Source organism: Pelodiscus sinensis, chromosome 26, assembly GCF_049634645.1.
Source record: "Pelodiscus sinensis isolate JC-2024 chromosome 26, ASM4963464v1, whole genome shotgun sequence".
Classification (NCBI taxonomy): domain Eukaryota; kingdom Metazoa; phylum Chordata; order Testudines; family Trionychidae; genus Pelodiscus; species Pelodiscus sinensis.
The window spans coordinates 12,882,466-12,903,200 of record NC_134736.1 but is presented as its reverse complement, the minus strand read 5'-3'; the positions used below and the strand labels follow the sequence as shown (position 1 = coordinate 12,903,200).

General features: G+C 66.3%; 1 protein-coding gene across 2 annotated transcripts in view; it reads right to left on the bottom strand.

Moving 5' to 3' along the window:
• Positions 1-3,126: 3,126 nt before the first annotated feature.
• Positions 3,127-20,735, bottom strand: part of SLC37A2 (solute carrier family 37 member 2) — a 37,626-nt gene continuing 20,017 nt past the window's right edge. Inside the window, exons 6-19 of one of the 2 annotated variants that reach the window (XM_075909295.1) lie at positions 17,955-18,031; positions 16,536-16,702; positions 14,827-14,864; positions 13,316-13,465; positions 11,559-11,649; positions 11,067-11,129; positions 10,417-10,502; positions 8,962-9,010; positions 8,647-8,720; positions 7,096-7,174; positions 6,275-6,372; positions 4,989-5,053; positions 4,492-4,545; positions 3,127-3,462 (exon numbers count right to left, since the gene is read on the bottom strand). In XM_075909295.1, coding sequence (XP_075765410.1) covers positions 4,500-4,545; positions 4,989-5,053; positions 6,275-6,372; positions 7,096-7,174; positions 8,647-8,720; positions 8,962-9,010; positions 10,417-10,502; positions 11,067-11,129; positions 11,559-11,649; positions 13,316-13,465; positions 14,827-14,864; positions 16,536-16,702; positions 17,955-18,031 — 1,083 coding nt within the window. In that variant the 3' untranslated portion in view covers positions 3,127-3,462; positions 4,492-4,499. The remainder of the gene's footprint in view (positions 3,463-4,491; positions 4,546-4,988; positions 5,054-6,274; positions 6,373-7,095; positions 7,175-8,646; positions 8,721-8,961; positions 9,011-10,416; positions 10,503-11,066; positions 11,130-11,558; positions 11,650-13,315; positions 13,466-14,826; positions 14,865-16,535; positions 16,703-17,954; positions 18,032-20,735) is intronic. The other variant, XM_075909297.1, reaches the window with a different exon arrangement.

Here is a 20,735-nt window from a genome sequence, read left to right as displayed (position 1 = left end):
GCTCCTCCTCCTCCCAGTGCCTGCTGCACGCTGCAGAACAGCTGAGTGCGGCAGGCGGTGGCGCAGGGAGAGGGGCAGGAGTTGGTGGCTGAGGCCAGCAGACAGGAGGTGCTGGGCGGAAAGGGGGGAGCTGGCTGCTGAGAGGTGCTGGGCACCCACTCTTTTACCCCCATGGGCACACCCCATGAATACTCACTTACCTCATTATCCTTCTTCAAGCCCCTCCCAAAAATCTCCTTTGCCATGATGCCTGGAAAAACATGGCCAGGGCTGGCTGCTGGTGAGCTGAAACCCCAGCTATGCTACCCATCAGCATTATCTCCTTGGAGCCCGTTACTCCGCCATCTGCCCGCTGCCTTCAGGGGTCTCGTCAGACTCCCAGTCTCAGCTCTTCGGGCAGGAACGGTCTGAGTTGGGTTTGGGCAGCCCCAGCATGCTAGGGTGCTGGGCCATGTCTGGGGCTCCTCAGTGCTACTGAAAGGCACATACATAAATAAAATGCTTAATTTCACCTCCTGGCATCTGAGCGCCCGGAGAACAGCTGGGCACCTGTGGGAGTTTGTACTGATCTTTCCTGGCCCCTGCGCCAAATGCAAACCCTGCTGCAGCAGCCACACTGGGCAGGCTCCGGTGGGTCCCTTGGCAAGGGTTCAGCTCAGCAGTGGAGGGTCTGCCGTGGGGAGCAGGAGCTACCTAGTCTGCATGGCCTCCACCACTGTTGAGGGTGGACCAATCTCCCCGGAGACAGGCTGGCTCAAGTAGCCAGGGGGGTTAAACCAATAGCCAAGGGGGGTAAAAAGAGGGAAGATCTGAGCACTCAGCGCAGCGTCGAGCTGTTGAGAACGTTCGGAGTGGAACTGGAGGCCGTGGAGAGAAGAAATTCCCCCATTGCCTGTGACCCGGGCCCGGGGGTAACAAGAATCAGACTTGCTCATTTACAAGCATAATTCAATGGAGCGGGTGCTACCGCCACCTGGTGGGATGAGTCGTGTGATTGGAAAGCTAACACTGCCCTGGTAGGACGGCTGTAGGGAGCCCGAGTGGCAGGACCTGTTTTCCAGCCTCTGAGCTCACAGGAGACGAAGTTAAAAGCTCAAGGATCAAAGCGCCCGCAAATAAAGCACAAAATGGCTATTAGCTGCTAAGGGCCAACAGATCAGTGCAGGGAGCAGGACGACTGGCTCTTTAGTGCGTGGGCATGAGGGGCTTCAGTGGGAGTGACATAAGCTGGAGGGCTCGTGCTGTCCCTGCTCCAGCATCACTGGGGTTTCCCAACAGGATCGGAGACGTGTGCCAGCCAGCCCGGGACAATTTCTTATCCGAGCGGGTGAAAAGAAACAACTAAAACTCAGTGGGGCTAGGACACAAGCGATCATGCCTTGAGCGCATCTACAATGTGCGAGCAGAATAAGGCAATAGGTCTGCTGGGTGCCTTCCCAGGACCAGTTCCACAAAGTTCTGAGCTCTCTCAGCTGGGAGGTAGAATTCAAAAAGCCGCAAGTCCGCCACTGAGAAGGAAGGCTGTGCTGGTTACAGAAACAACCTGCGTTAGGCAGAAAGTGAAGACAGCTGTAAAAAAAATTTAAAAAATATAAACAAGTGGAAGAAAGGAGACGTTAACGGGAATCATGGCCAATAAGAAAGGAAAGCCCAGGGACGTGTGGAGAAACCCGTGTCCGACAGAGTAAAGTACAATAAGCAGCAGATTTTAAAATCTATTAAGAATAAAGAGAATCGTGATAATGGCGCTGGTCCATTAGCAACAGGAAAAGGAAGAACCATCAGTAAAGACGCAGAAAAGGCAGATGCGTTCGATAAATATTTCTGTCCCGTATGCCTGGACAAACAGGCCACGCTCAGCATGTGATGGGGAGAACACACTTTCCCGTCTGCTTTTGGCTCTGGAGGATGATAAACACGAGCTACTAACGTTAGGCATGTTTAAGTCGGCAGCTCCCGATAACTTGCACCCACGAATTTTAAAAGCTGGCCGGGCTCACTGTTAGTTTTCAGTCAGTCTGGGAACACGAAGAAAGTTTCTGAAGATTGGAAAGGAGCAATTTTTAAAAAGGGTAAAGTCTTAGCAGCCTGACACCAATCCCTGGCAAGGCAATGGAGCAGCAAACGTGTGGCAGAATATCGCTTAGCGGGGGGCGCTAGAGGAAGCGCCGAGCCGATCAGCACCGGCTCCGGGGCGGGGGCAGAGCAAGGAGCTGCCGGTGTCTAAAGATCAAGCAGTCTAGGGCTCAGGGGATGGAATGCCTTAGTCAGAAGCTTCTGGACATGCAGCAGCTGGAGGAGAGTAACCCCCCGTGAAGCTCCCATGGGCGCCTGGCACGTGCACAGAGCGGTGCTGGAGCCGCCCAGCCCTTCCAGGAGTCGCTGCCGTTGTGCTAGGACACCTGGCGCTGGCCTGCGGCTGCAGGGCACGTGGCACAAGGGCTGAGCAGATCGGCCTGAGTTTGAGCTACAAGGCACCCTGCAGGGTCACCGCCGGGCCCCGAGGGGAGATGCTGGTGGCCCCGCCCGGCGGGACGCTGCTTCCTTGTGGCGGGGGGGGGCTGGGAGAGCAGCGAGGTGCGTGACAAACCCTTGTCTGGGTGTATCAGCAAACGTGGAAACGGAGCCTTTTCTCCAGTCAAATAGCAGCATTCTACGCCCTGCCTGCCGGCCACGGGCCTGTGTGTGAGCAGGACTCGGGCCCGGGGCGCCCGGCGGCCCGTTGTCTTTCCCCAACACTGCAATTCTCAGGCGCTGCCTGTTTGACAGCCCGTCAGCACCCCCGTGGGCGCAGCGACCGCCTGCAAACCTGGGCAGAGCGAGCGTCCGGCGGGCGAGACCCACGAGCCTTCCGCCCCGCCCCCGAGCGGCTCTCGCCAGCCTGCCACAATGGAGGCATCTAGAAAGCCGGCCAGGGCGCTCAGACCTGGGGTGTCGTCCGGCCTGAGGCCTGCTGGCGCCACGAGAAAACTGCTGATCTTGGCAAGGCAAGGTCAGACCTCAGCAGCCCCTGCCCCTGCCTCCGCCCAGCCACCCCAGCCGTGGCCCCAGCCGTGGCCCCAGCCAGTCCCCTTGCCCCGGTGGAACATCTCCCTCCCGTGGCAGGGGAAAGGAGCTCCGTGGGCGCACAGGCTTAGCACCGTTTTATTATTAAAAGGAGGAGCAGAGGCGGCAGAGAGAGGCAGAGGCCCCAGTACCGTTCCCGGCCGAGCCACGGCCCACGGCGCACCCACGGCCCACGGCGCACCCACCGCTTCTCCGGGCCCTGCCCTCGGAAGAGCCGCTGCCAGCGATTCGAGTCCGGGCTGGTTGGGGCTGAGGCGGCCTCTGCCCAGTTCATTTTGCCTCCGTAATTCTTTCCCCTGCACACAGGGAGCCTCCAAGGTGGGTTCTGCCAGCGAAGCCCAGCGCTGCCCCTCGCCGCTGCCTCTGGTCACGGAGCCGGGTCAGAACTCTTTAAATCTGCGGGAACAAGCGCTGGGTGAGCGCCAGCCCCCGGCGCATGGCCAGGCCAGGGCGGGCGCCTCTCGCATCCCTGTCGCCTCCGACGCCGCGCTGGCCCCCGCGGCCCAGGTCCAGCCGGGGCTGCTCAGCAAGTGCCCGTGCCAGGCCCCACAGCCGGCCCCTCGCGCGGCCTCCCCCGCTCACCTCACCCCGTCCGGGCCAGGGGCCGTGTGCAAGCAGAGGGGTGGAAGGAAAAACGGGGGCCGCAGAGATACCACCACCGCCCGGCTGGAGAGGCTAGACCGGGGCCGTGAGTGACGAGGCAGCAGGGACCCGGGCACCCCACACCAGGGCTGACTTAGGCCAAACTTACCGGAACTCAGGGGCCCGTAATAGGGCTACGAAAAAAATCTCTTTACCTGTGAACATAATCAAGAGTGCACCAGGCTCCCTTCTCCCCATGGCAAAGCACAGCCCTGCCCCACCAGAAACTGGCCGCTAAGAGAGCAAAGCTGGCCTCTGGGAAACTGAGTCACAGTCGTGTCAATCTGCTTTGCCCCCAGGACAGGCGGGTTGGATTCAGACACGTGATTACAGCTTCATTCGAGACAAGCTGGGAAGCGCTGTGATTGGTAGGCACATCGTTACAGGTCTGCTGGGTACCACCCGACTGCTTGGCAAGGCACTTGGCCACTTCCCGAGGGCTAGTGTCACCCTGGCGGCCCCTCCGGCCTCGCACTGAACAGCTGGCACCCAGGCTGGGCGCCTTTGGGCATTTCAAGGCAGGACCCTTGTCCGCGAGCCGCACAGCTCAGCCCCAGCGCACAGGCAGGCACTGGAAAGGTAGGCTACTGGCGGCCGCACTGGACCCTTTCTTTGCCCTTTGGGAGCCTGCTGCAGGACGGCTGTGCCTGGGGTCTCTGCCCTTCTCTAGTTAGCCCCGGAGCAGGCACCTTCACGGCTACCCCCCCAATGCCAAGAGAAAGGAATCAAGATACAAATCGCAGACAGAATTAGCGGCAGCAGCAGAGCACCGGAGATACTCACAAACCAAACTACTTCCCATCCAACACTACTGCGTGTGTTAGTGCCACAGAAGAGCTAAGAAGACACACAAGGACAACTGGTTTAGTAGGCGTCTCTGCTTTGCAGGGCTACAGGCAGAGCCCCTGTGTCACTAGACCAGGCGTGGCTCTCCTTTCGGCATGCTCGGGGACAGGATGCAGGGAGGGGGGGGAATACACAGGGGGTCCATCAGAGACTGGACAAAGACAAAAACATTTACAGCAGCATTTGGGGTGCGTGCCATTCTCCACGCAGGGCCTGCCGCCGGAGAGGGGAATCCCCGGGAACCTTCGCTCCCTTGTCTATGGCACCTGCTTTGTGTCAAACTCCAGTGGCGCGTGGCATGGCCCAGCGCCGCATACCCGGCCAAGCCAGGACACACCGCTGGGGGCAGAGGGGGGGCCGTCTCTTCCCGTGCTACAGGGATGCAGGGCAGAGCCCTAAATACACCCCAACCATGGGGCTTTAGAAGCACATACCCTCTTTTTCTTGTGTAGCAGCCACACCATCCTTTCACCTCCTTATACACCACGCGGGCAAGGAACTGGAAGAGAAGACACGCTCCAGATGAGTCTGCCTCCAGCCCGGAAGTTACAGCCGCCCTGGCCGGCGGGAGGGAGACGCACACAACTGGCCGAACTCGGGGCGCGGAGTCCTGCGCGTTCATCGGCACCGTGCCGGGGACGCCCCGCTTGTGGCGGGAGAGCGTTCTCACGGGAGTGCTGAATGCAATGGGGCAGTGGAGCCGCAGGGTCCCCGGCTGTACGAGTCACTCAGGCCTGGCGTCCTGCACACGCTCGGAGGCCTCGCACAACTGGCCAGCGCCGGGACTATTCTGCCGCCATCTTGTTTTCCAACCTGATCTCGCAGAGCAGCACAGGCGCCAAGCCCCCCCCCCTCCCCACAGGAGCCGAGGAGCCGGGGGCCCCGCTGCGGACAGGGTGTGCGGCAGGGACGTGGCCAGGCCCAGGAGCCGGCTTGCTCCCAGCACCGTCACGGCCTCACGGGCGTGGAGAGCCAGAGAGCAGGGGGGTGCAGGGCGAATGCTGCAAGAGCAGACTCCACCCAAGGGGGCTCCGTGGGGTGCTAGCGGCTGTACACAGTCTGCGGTAGAGCTAGGTAGCCCTACTTCCAGACCTGAGCCTTGGCCACTAGCCCCCTTGGCCCCTTCCCCGGCCAGTTAGCAGGAGCACCGGCAGGCGGGGCTGGGGGAGGGCCGATGCGGATTCTCTTTGGATGCCGCCAGCGAGCGAGGCAGGGCAGAGCTAAGGCTGCTCCACATCCAGGAGCCACTCCCCACCGGCCAAGGGACCTGCTGGGCAACAACTCAGCGCTGCGGCTGGAACAGGCCATGCCTCGTGCCTGGCGTCCCACGGAGCCCGCCACTTCCACCAGGCGCCCGACAGCACTCCTGCCTTCCCCAGAGGCTGTTCTAGGCTCTGGAAATGCCACGGAGCCTCAGCCCAGGCAGCCCCACATGCCAGCGCGGGGCAGGAAAGAGCCGTGTGTCTGGCTGACACTCCCCACGTGGCTACCTCCCCCTACCGGACAAGCCTGCCCAGGGCCTTGGGGCCGCCTGTCAGACACCATGTGAGCCCCCTCGGGTACCGTCTGGGTGAGCTGCGCCGAACGCTCGAGCACCATCACCACAGCTCCTGGCCCATCCTGTGAGGCCCCACCCGAACGCTGGCCGTGCCAGGCAGCGAGCCTGTGACGCGGCCACAGCCCTGGCCCAGCGACGGGCCTCGAGACGCCGAGCGCTCACCAGGCAAGCCAGCACGTCCGCCGTTATCAGCATGTAGAAGACGTTGTTCCAGCCGCTGGGAGAGATCAGCCCTGCCAGCAAGGGGCCCAGAGCAGCACCTGCGAAGGACGAGCACCGCCATGAACCAGCCTGGGCAGCCAGCCAAGGGCAGGGGCACCCGCAGGGCAGAGAACAGGCCCCCGCCCCGTCAAGTCTGGGCCACGCGTGGAGCAAGGTGTGAAAGCTGCATGGGCCACGCTGGGCAGGCTGCAGCCCCCGGGCCTGCGTCTCCCCTGCTCCCACTGCCACCTCGGCAGCCCCTGCTGCTCTGCAGGCTCCCCTGGGACTCGCCCCGGCCCTGCCTCGGGCACCGGCCACACGCTGCGTCCGGGCCAGACGGGAGGGGAGGAGCTGGCTCCAGGGAGCAGCCTCCACACCGGGTTGCACAGCCCGACTCAGGGAGAGCTGGAGCAGCCGGCGGTGGCTTTCCCTGGCCCCGGCCAGGCCTGGGTGCCCCGCACTCCCTCGCCCGAGCCAGGCCGGGCTATTCCTGGGCGCTGGGGCCCCTCTGAGCAATGGAGCGGACTCTGCGTGGCAGTTTGCCAAGCTCCTTGCAGCTCCAGCTCCCACCCCGGGGCCACAGGAACGGAGCCATCCCTGGGCCTTGCCCCCTTGCTCCGCCGATGAGCCCCCACCCCCAGAGGGCAGCTGCCCCGAACCGTTCCCAGTCACAGGCTTGGGGCAACGGGCGCGAGAAGCAGAGACCCTGCTGGGGCCGGGGCCAGGCGCAGCGGGTGTGCCGGCGGCGGCAGGAAGTCGCTAGCCAGGGCAGCCGCACTGACCTACAGACCCGGTCCCGTCGATGATGGCCGTGACGGTGGACAGGGCTTTTGCGTTTCCTTTGAGACACTCGTGAGTTCCCTGTGGGGGAGGGGAAGTAAAAACAGAGACCCTGGAGTGAGAAGGGGGGGGCACAAGCAGAGCCCTGACCCACGCTGGTTCCTGGGCTAGTCCGGGACCGGTCTCCAGCCTGCGAGAGCGGAACCCGGGGCCGTCAATCCAGCTGGTTTCCATTAAGGCCGCACGTTCAAGGGCAGGAATCTCAACGGGGTGTCAGAGCCAGGCCACTGAAGCCAACAGGAGCAGGAGTCCCTTTTCCCTCCCCCGGCCCCACCTTCCCTTGGTCCGGTAGGGACCGTCCATTGGAGCAGGCAAGTGCCATTCTCACCTGCGAGTCACTGCCCTGCCACGTCAGGCTGGGCTCTCAGCCGCACACCGGCTGCCCCGGAGTCAGACAGACACGCTCCGCAGCGCGTGCTACCTCCCCGCTAGCGCGCAGGGCCCAGGCGTTTCGGGGAGAAACACGCGGCCCGTGGGCAGCTCCCCTTCCTCAGAGGGGGAAGTCCTCCTTGCAGGGGGACGCTGGGGCGATTGCTGACGGCAGGGCCACAGCCAGGGACAGGACGAGGCTAACAGAGCAAGCGGGGCTGGTCACCAGCTGGCACTGCCCCTGTTCGGACGATCTCAGGCCGAGCGTGACCCGACCACCAGAGCCGGGAATTCTCCACAGGTTGCCTTCCCTGCACGCGGGCCGTGTGCAATCCCAGCCCGGGGTGGGGAGGGACTGGCAGCCCTGAGCAGCCCAGGATGCGGGTCGCATGTAACACCTCTCCACGCCAGAGCTCAGCAGAGACAGGGCAGCCTTTGCGTGGAGGGAGGGGCACAAAAAGCTGCCTCTGGGATGGAAGAGCTGGGCGTGTTCAGTCTGGAGAGGAGCAGACTGGGAGGGGACGTGAGAGCCGTTTTCAAGTATCTAAAAGGGGGTCACAAGGAGGAAGGAGACAAATTGTTCCCTAGGCCTCTGAGGCCAGGACAGGAAGCAAGGGGCTCAAACTGCAGCAAGGGAGGTTGAGGTTGGACATTAGGAACAACTTCCTGCCTGTCCGGGGGGGGTGAAACCCTGGGATAAGTTGCCTGGGGGGCTGGGGACTCCATCACTGGGGAGATCTAAGGGCAGGTTGGACAGACGCCTGTCGGGGGGGATGGGTCGTGCCATGAGGGCAGGGGATGGGACTTGATGCCCTCGCAAGGTCCCTCCCAGTTCTGTGGTTCTACGAAGGCCTCACCTATCAAAGGGAGGGGCGGGAAGAGGCTGACGTGGGAAGAGGGACGAGGGCTGCCCGAGGACAGGAGGTTGGTGGGGCCCCGTCGCACAGGGTGGGAGAAAGCTGCACCTCCCGCCCGGCGGATGGAAGGGCCTCTCCCTACTGGCCGTGGCGGAGACAGAACTGCCCGAGAGGAGGGCCCCCACGGCGCAGGCAGAGCCTCCGTGGAAAGGCTGCAGCGTTGCAAGTGAAGAGCTGCCCTAAACAAACCAGCCACGTAAATCTTACCAGGTCCGCCGAGACCGCGGTCGTGATGAGCGCGTACGGCCCGTTCACCAGGGCGCCGCACACAATCAGCATGGCTGCAAAGAGAAGGCGTGTCACCACCGCAGCACCTCCGGCCCGCGGCCGCCAAGGGCCTGGCCCGATCCGCGCAGACACTGGCCTGTGGGCTGCACTCTACGGCCGGGAACCACCCAGCATGGGGGTCTGCCAGCAGCGTCCAGCCGCCCCGCCCACAGCTCTGCCGGGCGGCTCATGGCGGGCAACGGGGCCACCCGAGAGCAGGAGCCAGGAACCCGAGGGGGCTGCCGTTGCACGTACCCACTGAACTGGCGATCCCGCTCTGGCCCACGCGATTGTACAGGAAGAGCTGGAAGCAAGAAGGAGACGCAGGTTATGGGGGTGCTGTTTTGACGAGGTGAGGAGGGAGCGTGCTGTGCCCTGGAGAACGGAGACCCAGCGACCCAGCTCCGAGGGCACAGCTGGGTCTGGCCAGTGGGGGCACAATGGGCTGCAGAGAGGACCCCTGTGGCCTGCCCAGCTGGTCCCAGCCGGGAAACCGAGGACAGAGGAGAGGGCTGCATTATCCCCCGGGAGCGGAGGCCCTCGGGGTCCAGAGCAAGTAGACTCCCCAGGGGCTGTGGCACGGAAGGGGGGTCTCTCGGGGCACAACCGGGGAGTCCATGACAGCGGCAGAGCCAAAGGGACGTGCGGTTCTGCATGGCTGGGGGGGAGGGGAGGCGTCCCGTGTCGGGCCCCTGGGAAAGAGCCACAACCATGTTAACCCCTCCCCCTTCGCTTCGAGTCCCCTGGGTGCTCCCGGGCTGGCCGGAGGAGCCCTGCCGCTAGGGCCCTGCTCAGATGCAGGCCGGAGATGGACCTGAGAGGCACAAACAGCCGGCGACAGCTGCCGCTTTGCCGGCTTCCCCGGGGCTGGATTCTTGGCAGCAGATCCCAGCAGTGCCCTGCCCGCTCCAGTGCCAGAGACGCGAGAACTCGGCAGGCAGCGCCTGGGCAAGTGGCAACGGGCTGGTCTCCCCAGCACTGCGCTGCAGGGGCCGGCAGTCCTGGACCCCGGGTGCCAGGCACAGCAGGGCCCCCGTCGGCCTCCCTGCCCCAGCCACCGTGCAGTGAAGAGGGGAGCAGGTCTGCCCCGCTGCTCCGCCATTCACAGCCGCCCGAAGAGCCCCCCTGCCGTTCAGGACCCACACCCTAAGCTCCTCCCCAATCCGGTCACGCTGGCTCCCACCCTCCTTCCCTCTGGGCGGCCCAAGAGCCCGCAGGGAGCCCAGCCTCACTTGGAAGGGCGCATTAGAAACCGGGGAGCACGGATGTTCGGTTCCAGACCCACAGCGACGAGGCAGGGGGCAGCAGTCGAAGAGGCTCCTACTGCAGCCCCCCTGCCCGGCGCACACGGCCAGCGCCCAGCTGGGCAGGGCAGGGCAGGACAGGGCAGCCCCAGGGAGCAGCCCAGCGTCCTGCAGCCGAGCGCCAGCGCGGGACGCAGCAGCCGGAGGGTGGCACCCTTAAGAAGGGGCAGCAAGCAGGGTGCGGCGGCGAAGGGCTCTCCATGGCCTCCTGCGCCCCACGGTTCAAGGGGCTCTAGCAGCCTCGCTCCGGGAAGAGCCCCGCAGTGCGCTGCTCCTGGAGGACGGAGCCAGCCATGGGTCACGTGGCGCCCGGAGGGCACTCAGCCCGGGCAGGCATGCGGCTCGGGGAGGAGCAGAGGGCAGGGCTCACACCAAGCCGTGACCAGCGCTCCAGCACGGCACTCACCATGGGAGCAGCCACGATCAGCATCACGCAGCACGTGGTGGCCCGGCCGCCCGTGTAGTCCGAGATGAGACCCGCCAGGATGCCGCCTGCGGGAGAGAGTCACGCCCTGGGTAGTCTCCGGTCAGACTGGCGCCTGCTCCCAGTGCGGCCTCCCCACGCCCTTCCCGGAGGTGCCGGGAGCCCGGCGGACAGACACCCCGGCTGGGCACCGAGGTCGAGCCCAGAGAGGGGACAATTCCAGGCGACCCCCTCGGGGAGCCGAGCGCAGACGTGGGCAGCCAGGGCCCGGGGCGACGCCCGCCAGCGAGCGGAACAGTGACCGGTCGCCGAGCTCCGGCTGACAATGGGAGTCGCTGAGCCTCTGGGAGTCGCGCCCCGTCTCACAGCCCGCACCTCCGCCAGCTGGGGTGTAAGTGGGTTGAGCGAGGGTCCCCCCGCAGCCAGAGGTAAATCTCCTCAGAGCCCCGGCCATCGCCGCCCCCCCCCCCCCCTCCTGCAGCCAGGGGTAAATCTCCTCGGAGCCCCAGGCCATCGCCCCCCCCCCCCCCCCCCCGCAGCCAGGGGTAAATCTCCTCGGAGCCCCGGCCATCGCCCCGCCCCGCCCCCCCCCCCCCCCCCCGAGGCGACAAGCCGGGAAGGAAGAGCCAGACCTAGGATGCCGCCAACGTCGAAGAGCGTGGACAGGTCTCCGGCCTCCTTGGCGCCGAAGTGAGCTGCAAGGAAGGAGACAGATCAGCAGAGACGCTCCCCGGCAGGGAGCTCTGGCCGGTCCCCCTGCACCGGGGCGGGGGCTAAGTGACAGGCAGCGACTGGGCTGCACTTGGCTCGCTCGGGAGCGGCATGAACTCTTGGGGGAGCCCAGGAGACGCTTTGTTCTCATGGGCAGGCACCTGCCCCCCTGGCTCCAGGCACAGGCACCCTGCCACTTGCATCCAGGGCCCTGGCTCGGCCCCGCACCAGGACGGGCAGCACTGGGGACGGCTGGCACGAGAGCGGAGCTGCCAGTGCCCCTCAGCCCACACTGGGTCCTCGGGGAAGTCGGGGCTCGCTTGCTCCTAAGCGCACTGAGCACGATTCCTCAGCAAGAAGCCCTGCGGAGAACGAGACCCCCCCCCCCCCCACGGCAGCTCCAGGGGACTCACCGACATTGACGATGTAGAGCGGCAGCCAGTAGAGAAACGTGTAACTGACCAGCTTTGCAAACAGCAGGCACAAGGAGAACTCCACCACACCCTGGGCGGGAGAGGAGTCAGGGTCAGAACCCCCCAGGCACAGAGGGGATCCCCATCCTCTTGCCCCCCCCCCCACGTGCTTGCATCCCAAGCCCGGATGTTGGTGCATCAGTGGTGTTAACTCGCTCCCTTGGGACAGTTGAACAGCTTCACCCTAGGAGCTGCGGAGTTCTCGCTGTCCGGGGGAGCAGAGCACGGCAGACCCAGAACGGCCTCTGAACACCACTGGCAAGTGCCCCGAGCAAGCTCCCCACGACCCCCCATGTGCATTGGTCTGACGCACTCGGCACACCCACCACCGCTCACCTTCCCGCACGCCCCTAGCGCACGGAGCCAGGCTAGGCCAGGCCTCCTCCGCTCGCCCCCATTTCCGCCCCAGGCTCCGAATGGAGAACAAGCAGCTCCCCGCTGGGGTCTCCCCGTTGGCGGAGAGTCCTGGGACTGAGCCGGAGCAATCCGAAGCGAGGGAAGAAATTCTCTGCCCCGGCAGCAGAGACTGCGGCCAGCGGCCTCCCCCCCCCCCCAGCCAGCGGCCTCCCCCGCTTTGGAAGCTGAGAAAGTGCGTGGCCTGCTTGAACTGTATTTAAATTGAAATTAACAGACTGAAATCCTGTACCAGGGTCTAAAACTCGGACAGTTTCAGAGCCCCCCCCCCCCCCCCCCCCCCGTTCATTAAATGCCTCTGAGGGGTTGAAGTTGATTCTTCTCTCTGCCGTGCAGTGTCTAGGGTTGCCAACCTCCCAGGACTGCCCCGGAGCCTCCAGGGATCAGAGATTAATCAGCAACCCTAGTGGTGTTCCCACGCCCCCTTTCTCCTCTGTACCTCGCCTCGCAGGGGCTGAGACGTGCTCGGCTCCTGCAGTGACGGGGGCTGCACGGAACAGGGTGGCCAGGTAGCAGGCGATTCCTGCTTTGAAGGGGCTAGTCCTCCCTCCCGCCCATCAGGGACATGGACAGTCAGGGCTGCTCTTGGGGGCGGGAGAGGGACTAGCCCATCGGGGTCACGGACGGCCAGGGCTGAAGGACCAGCGCCTCGGCGCCTCTCGCCCTGCGGTCCGACCAGTCGACGGGGCTGCCCTGGTTAACTCCTCCCCCACAGGGGCCGGGGCTCCCCTCCTAAAAGTGACGCGAGAATTTCAAAGGCCCAGAGGAGCAGCCAGCGGGGTCGGCCGGCTCCGTGTGAGGAGGTGGAAACGGCTGGGGCGGTCGGAAAGGAGTCGGCTCCGGGGGCCGGCGTGGAGCCTGAAGTGCCATTTACCCCTCCAGATACACCCGGGCGACCCATCCGGGGAGGAGGAAGCAGGCTCAAAGCAAACAGAGGGACGTGCCGGGCGCCAGGCAAAGTCAACACATGGAGCCTGTTGCCAGGGCCGCGGTGAAGGCCTCCGCTACAAGGGAGAGCAAACAGGGGCCACGGCGGCTCCCGGAGGGTGGGTCCATCAATGGCCACCAGCCACGTCCCTGCACCTCTGCTGGCTAAAGGCTGGGACGGCGCGGAGGGCGGGTCGCTAGACACGTGGCCCCGCTGGCACCGGCCGCTGTGGGAAGTCAGGGGACCGTGGACATGTCCAGGCTCTGCCGCGAGCTAAGTGGCCCCCAGATGCCACAGGACACCGGGCCCCTGTTCGGAACACACCTGACCCACTAGCAGCCTGGCTCCTACTCACAGGTATCCGGAGGGCTCCGAGGAAGCTGATGGCTTCCGGCTGCTCAGCTGGCTCTCTGGGACCCACGGTGGCGCCCTCAGCGTTCTCGCAGACACAGCTCCCGTCATCCGCGGAGGGCGTCGCGTCAGGGTCTTTCTCCTCCGAGGCCGCCTGAAAGCAGGGTAGCAGGAAGCACGGCCTAGCCGCACGAGTGCGCCACGAGCCTGCCAGGCCCACCCACGGGGCCGCATGTACACGAAACGCCCCCCCAGGCTGCGCCATGCCCTCATGCCGCAAACACTTGGCTCACGCCAATTCGGCCGACAGCCTGGAGGGGTGGCTGTGAGTGCGCCACGCCCTTCAGCTCCAGGGGTTCCTAACACCGAGGGCCCCTGCTGCGGGCGGGGGGGGGGGGTTGCCACCAACACAGGGGCCCTCGCTGGGAACCTTGTGGCCCAGGCAGCCCCAAGCCCCGAGAGGCGGAGCAGCGACTCCAGTCAGCTCACATGGGCAGCCCCTGCCCACGCAGCCCCAGGCAGGGCATGGTCCCAAGGCCAGGGACTCCAAGCAGCCGCCCCACAGCGCCGGTTTCCAGAGGCTGGCAGGACGAACGTCCACACGGAGTTACGTGGACTACAGCAGTGTCGTTCTGCGGCCCCGTGGCGTGGCCGCAGCTGGAGCAGGTGCCAAGGTGCACTGCAGCCCACCACTGCAGACGTGGGGTGCTCTGCTCAGGAAGGGGCTCGCACCGTGACAGTTGTGCCTGGCTATGTGGCTAATCCCACCGCACACACCAGTGACAGGTGCGTCTGTCAGAGCTGGGCACAGATCCAGAGGCGTCTGAGTTTCAGGAGGAAAACCTGCCAACAGCGCAAACTCCTTTTTCTCTCCCCTCTCGTCACCCCAGCCCAGTTTTCCTATTAGCTGGGAGTGCAGGGAGAAAGCTGAGAGATACCCTTCCTATCAAGGCCTCCGCAGGCTGGGGGGATGGAGAAGGTGGATGGGGGCAGGGGACAAAACACTTTTCAACGAAGTTTCATTTTCGAAAAAGTTCAAGCACGCGGCGAGGGGCTGTCGGCGGCCCTTGGGAACAGGGCCCGTCTGCCCATGCCCGGCCTGGCGCCCTCGCGCACGGACAGGTCTCCAGCCCCCGAACGCGCCCAGCGAGGGGCCCACACGGCCACGGAAAGTCGGGAGGCTCAGAGCCCACTCTCGTGTCTGGACCAGCGTGGCCCAGGCAGGGCAGCCCCATGCAGGCCTCCCGGGCAGCGGTGCGAACACGGCTTAGGCTCCAGCCAGCGAACTGCCCCACCGGCAACGCCCCCGCTGAGACTCCCCTCCGGGGACCTCGCCCACTCCCACGGAGCTTGCTGTCCCGGGGCTGCCGTAGCCCTCGAGCCGCACTCCGGGGAAGCGGGAACCCGCTGGGGGTTGGTGCCACGTTCCCCGGGAACAGCCCTGCCCTTGCTGAGGGGGAGGGGAAGCCGGCGCTGGCCGGATCGCGCGGCGAGCTCGGCGCGGACGTCACTTACGTGGTGGAGGGGCGGGCTGCAGTCAACATCTTCAGGGTCTGGAACGAGAAGGAGACTCCATGTGACGGCCACACAACAGCCCCAGGGCACCGGCGCCGTGGGAAGCCAGCCCAGCGGTCCCTAGCGGGTAGCCCCCTTGCAGCCCGTCCCCCGGCCGAGAGCTTTTCTGGGCACTAACGCAGCCCCCCAGCTGAGGCTCGCGGCCCCGCATTTCAGAGCCAGAGGCCAGAGGCCAGCGACTGACGGTCTCCAAGGGAGGGGAGGCGGAAGGCCACGTTGCCAGCAGGCCATCCCCAGAGGGGCAGGAGGGGCCTGGCTTTACGGCAATGTGCCAGGCAGGCGGCTCGGCCAGCAGAGCACAAGGGAGCCCGGGCCGTAAGGGCTCCGGCAGCCCCGGCAGCCAGGCAGGGCTCAGCCGCTAGATGGCAGCAGCTGTTTGCCGTTCCCATACAAAGTGCACCTGGTCGGAAGCGCAAGGCTGCTCTGGGCTGTCTGAGCCAGGCTAGAGACAGGGACAGAGGGACCTAGGCTCCTAGAGATGCAGAGAGGGGTCTATGACACTGCAACGGCCAGCCCGGTCGGCCCAATGGCCCCTCCAGCCCAGCGTCCCGTCCTCCGACTGCCCGCTGCCCCAGAGCAGGACAATTCACTGCACTATCACCCCGCCGTCCAGTCCAGCTTTGGCAGCCAGAGGCTGGCAGGCCCCTCCCTGCCCAGCCCCTCCCTGCCCAGCCTGGCTACCCGCTGCTGCTGGGCCTGCCCGCCATGCACCGCGTCCCGCTCTGAGCCCAGTGACAGCCTGGGCCGTCAGCGCCTCACGCAGGCACTTGTGTCTCCGGCTCGGCACCTCAGGCCCTGAGTGAGCCCGGGTCTGGCCCCAGTCTCCGCGAGTCTGTAGCTCCGGGGTCCCCCGGGAGCGCTCCACACGGGGACTCCTGCAATCTGAGCGGGCGGGAAGGACATCCCCTCCGCAAGGCACCGTCCCAGGCCTCCAGCAGAGACCTGTGGGGGGCAGGAGGGTGTCCGAGTGCCCAGGCACTGAGCTCTCCTGCCTCTCTGCGCCTTTGCTCCTGCCACCGACAGCTCAGACACGTGGGCCTAGCTCAGGGCAGCGCCCCCTCCGGCGAGCTCCATGCTGCCTTGTGCCGCCAGAGCCCTCACCGGAGCCAGCCTCACCCGCCCCTGGCGGCCACAGCCCTGCTCTGGACCTGCCCTGGTCTCCCGCAGGGCCCCGCGACCAAGCTACACGGGACCGTCCCCGGCGGGCCAGGCCTCGAGAGAGCCCTGACGTCTGCACACGCGCCTGTGACCCCGGCCGACCGGCCGCCAGACAAGGGCTCTGGACCCGGCGCGCTGCCAAGCACTGGCTGCCCCACAGCTCGCCTGTGCCCAGAGCACCAGCCCGCTGGGGGGTGAGGGGGGGTGGCCTGCCCAGACTCTGCTCTTCGCAGCCAGCTCGGCCCACCCCCGACTGACGCGGCCCCTTGTAACGCCTGGTTCTGGGGGGAGCACGGACACAGCCTGACGCCACAGGCCAGGCGCCGGCTCCAGCACCCGGCCCCGTCACCATTTCCCCCGCGCTTGCCTCAGGCCAAGCCCAGGGGGAGGGGCGGTCCAGCCCTGCCCTCGATACTCAACCAGCCAGCGCCCCGCCGGGCTGGCGAGCAACGGGCCCCGGGCCCCACCGCCCCTGCCCCAGCCCCGCTCACACTCCACGAGGAACAGGAAGCAGACGAGTCCCATGATGGCGACGATGATGCCGGGCACGATGAAGGAGAGGCCCCAGGCGGACGAGACCCACACGCCAGCGATCAGGGAGCCCAGGATGTTCCCCACAGAGGTGTGGGAATTCCAGATGCCCATGATCAGGCCTCTCCTGCGGGAGGACGAGAGGGAGCCGTGAGTTTGGCCTCTGCAGCGCTGGCCAGTGAGGACCACTCAGCGCCCTCCCGGCCCTCAGCCCTGGCCCCAGACCCGGCCCAGAGGGGCTCCCGGCTCCACCGACTAGAGCACCCGCCTTCCCGCTCCAACCAGCGATCCCCAGGGAGGGGCAGGGTCCCGTACAAAGCGCCTGCACAGAGACGGGACCAAGCGAGCCCAAGGAGGGCCGGGAGAAGCGCTCTTGCTGCAGGGAGCCCACGCACGGGGCCTGAGCCTCACTCACGTTTTGCCAGCGCCCAGGAGGGCGTTCGAGACGGGACTGCGGGCAGCCCCCAGCATTGCCCGGGAGGCTGGGAGCTCAGACCCGCCAACTTCACTCTGGATAGCCCCTTCCCTAGGCACCGCGAGGGCCAGTGCGGCACTTAGCCAGAGCTGCAGGCCAAGCACCAGCCCGAGCCGGCCGGAAAAGGGTCCCAGATCCATAGAACCACAGAGCTGGAAGAGACCTCAGAAGGTCACGTCCAGCCCCCTGCTCCAGGGAGGCTGCTAGAGGCGGCAGGGCCAGCAAAGGAGAAGCAGGAAGAGGGAGAGCAGGTGAGCGGGGCTGCTTGGAGTCCAGGGCCGCTGCAGAGCGGACTCCCGCCTGACGGGTGAGGAAGGAGATGCTGGCACGCTCCCCAAGGCTGCCGCACCAGACACAAGCAGCAGGGAGAACGTGCCGCTTTGCAGCCACAGAAGTGGGGAAGGGGGAAAACTCGGGAAGGGCAAAGCTGGGAGCAGTGGGAATGGGGGCTGGCCGCAGGGGGGCCATGGCAGAGACGGGGTCCTCGTGACTGCTGCGAGGAAGCTGGGCACCTCCCCGACAGCCCGCCAGGGGCAACAGGCGGGGTCGCTGGGCGCTGCCCCATCATGCAAAGTGGCAGTGGGGTGTGACCAAGACAGGCCCCGAGCGCTGAACCCGCAGGGTCCGGCCCTCGCCGACAGGCAGCAGCGCAGCCTCGCAGGACACCGGGAGACACGCAGCCTGCAGAGCCCGCCCGGGAAAGCTCCGCACTTCAGGGCTCCGCCCGGCAGAAAGGCTGCACGGCGGGACCTTGTGCAAGAGGCAGGCCAGGGCCCCGTGACCATAAACCTCAGCTAGCCCAGCGGTCTCTTCCTGCCGCTGCCCGGGGAGCAATCAGGCGCTTCCGCAGGGCCATGGAGCAACCAGCGCTTGAAAAGCCTGCGAGGTGCAGGGACGAACTCACTTCCCCTTTCCGAACCAGTTCCCGACACACGTCACCACGGAGGGCCAGCCCGTCGTCTGCACCAGGCCGTTGCAGATCTGGGGGGAGAGCCGGTCGCACAGTCAGCACCAGGGCAGCTCTCCTCCGGGACAGAGGCGCTGAACGTAGCCCCCGACACTGCGCTCCCACCCGTGCCAGCCCTGCGCCCCGGCCCAGCCCCGCCCCGAGGGGCCCTGGCACTCCCTGGCCTGATTATGGAGGTAACGGCAGAGCCGACCCAGACAGGCCGGTCTCCGTTCATGCCTCAGTAGCAGCCAGCTGTGTTGAGCCATGGAGGAAAGCAGCCCCTCCCCGGGCACAGGAGCTCATTCTGGGGCCAGGGCTAGCAGGGCAGAGCAGATGCTGGCTAGGAGCCAGTGCCCTATGGGGTCAGGCTGCCCCAGGGCCCGCCGGCCCAGGATCTCCAGCCCCCGGACACCAATGCACAGGCGTTCTGAGGGGCCGGTGCCCAGGCGAGAGGCACACCAGCCCCACCCTCGGGCAGTGGCAGGGAAGGCCGCAGAGCCAGGCAGATGCCAGTTCAGGGCCATGCAGGGCAGGACTGGAAGCGCTACCAGGGCGTGTCTGGCACGGCCGGCGGAGGGAGCCTCCATCGCATGGGCGCTGCGGAGGGCCCACGGGTCAGCGGAACAGGCAGTTTCCTTCTCTGGAGGGAAACGCTGCTTCTTGGGAAAGCCCAGTGCCAGCTGGGCCAAGCCCAAAGCCTGGGGTGCAGACGGGACCTTGCGGCCCGGAGCGGTCCTGAACCAGAGTTTGCCAGACCAGGGGAGGTGAAAGCGCCGCTCTCAGCCACTACCCCCCCCCCCTGCCAGGGCTGCGCCTCACCCCGGGGCCCAGTGCGGGCTGCTCTCCAGGCTGCTGGCCCCACGGCCGGGCCAGAAGCCCACAGCCTCCTGGGCCCCGCAGGGCTGCGCTCCCCACCGCACTGGCCCTGCTACCGCGGGGCGGTGCCTCCCCCTGCCAGGCTCCGGGGTCCAGCAGTGGCTGGACCAGAGACTCTGGATTCTTTCGACTCCCTGAGCTGGCCGATGTCCCAAGCACACGCAGGGCTCAGCCCAGAGCCTCGGCACCGGCCGGGCAGGGGAGCGCGAGGTTCCTGCTTTCGGAAACTGTGTCCGGAACCCCCAGAAGCCCTCAGGCCCGGCAGCAGCCCCATGGCCTGCGCAGCAGGGAGCTGGCCGCTGCCCAAGGCAGTGAGTCAATAGAGGAGTGGGGTTTGAACTCCTAATCCCCGGCTCCAGGAGCAGCCCGACCTCCCCCCCCCCCCCGAGCCGGGGCTGGCTGCCCCGCATGGCTGCAGAGAGCACCTGCCCTTCCCAGCCAGCAGCCGAGCTGTTCTCTGCGGCTGCCTCAGGCACCAGAGCGCACAGTGCGCCCATGGAGGCTGGGGATCTGGCCCGGCACAGACACGTCACTTCTCTCTTGCCCTGCTTCCCCCGAGCAACACCCAGTTAATTGCCCCGACCTGAAACTCGTTCATGGGTCCAAGGTGCAGCCCGTTTAAATCCTCAGCATCCCCGTCACTGCTGTGATTAGACAGAACCACCCCGAGACACAAAGGAGGGAGCTGGGGGAGGGGTCTGTCTGCACTCGGAGCAGGAGCTGAGGGTGCCGGGGGGGGGGGGGGGTCTGTCTGCACTCGGAGCAGGAGCTGAGGGTGCCGGGGGGGGGGGGGGTCTGTCTGCACTCGGAGCAGGAGCTGAGGGTGCCGGGGGGGGGGGGGGGGTCTGTCTGCACTCGGAGCAGGAGCTGAGGGTGCCGGGGGGGGGGGGGGGGTCTGTCTGCACTCGGAGCAGGAGCTGAGGGTGCCGGGGGGGGGGGGGGGTCTGTCTGTACTCGGAGCAGGAGCTGAGGGTGCCGGGGGGGGGGGTCTGTCTGCACTCGGAGCAGGAGCTGAGGGTGGCGGGGGGGGGGGTCTGTCTGCACTCGGAGCAGGAGCTGAGGGTGGCGGGGGGGGGGGGGTCTGTCTGCACTCGGAGCAGGAGCTGAGGGTGGCGGGGGGGGGGGGTCTGTCTGCACTCGGAGCAGGAGCTGAGGGTGCCGGGGGGGGGGGGGTCTGTCTGCACTCGGAGCAGGAGCTGAGGGTGCCGGGGGGGGGGGGGGGGGTCTGTCTGTACTCGGAGCAGGAGCTGAGGGTGCCGGGGGGGGGGGTCTGTCTGCACTCGGAGCAGGAGCTGAGGGTGCCGGGGGGGGGGGTCTGTCTGCACTCGGAGCAGGAGCTGAGGGTGCCGGGGGGGGGGGTCTGTCTGCACTTGGAGCAGGAGCTGAGCGTGCGGGGGGGGGGGGGGGGGATCTGTCTGCACTCGGAGCAGGAGCTGAGGGTGCCGGGGGGGGGGGGGGTCCTGTCTGCACTCGGAGCAGGAGCTGGGGGGGGGGGGGGTCAGTCTGCACTAAGAAGGGGGCCTGTGTTTCAAGTGCAAGGTCCTGAGCCTGACCCAGCCCGTCTGCCTCGGCCCGGACCCCACTGAGCGCCGACGGGCGCGGCCCCAAACGAGGCCTTTCATGCAGGCAGCTGCCGCTGGCTTCCAAAGCTGCAAATACAGGTCTGCCCTGCCAATGGGAGTGCACCAGCCCCCCCTCCCGGGGCCACGCCCAGCCAGGGGCGCAGACTCCCCGCCACGCCTTGGCCTGCCCCAAGCCAAGCAGCGTGGCCACGGCCCTGGAGGCGCGGGGGTCGCCCTGGCGCGGGACGGGGCCCCGCTCTGCAGCTGGGAGTCGAGTTTCGCTGCAGCCCACGCTGGG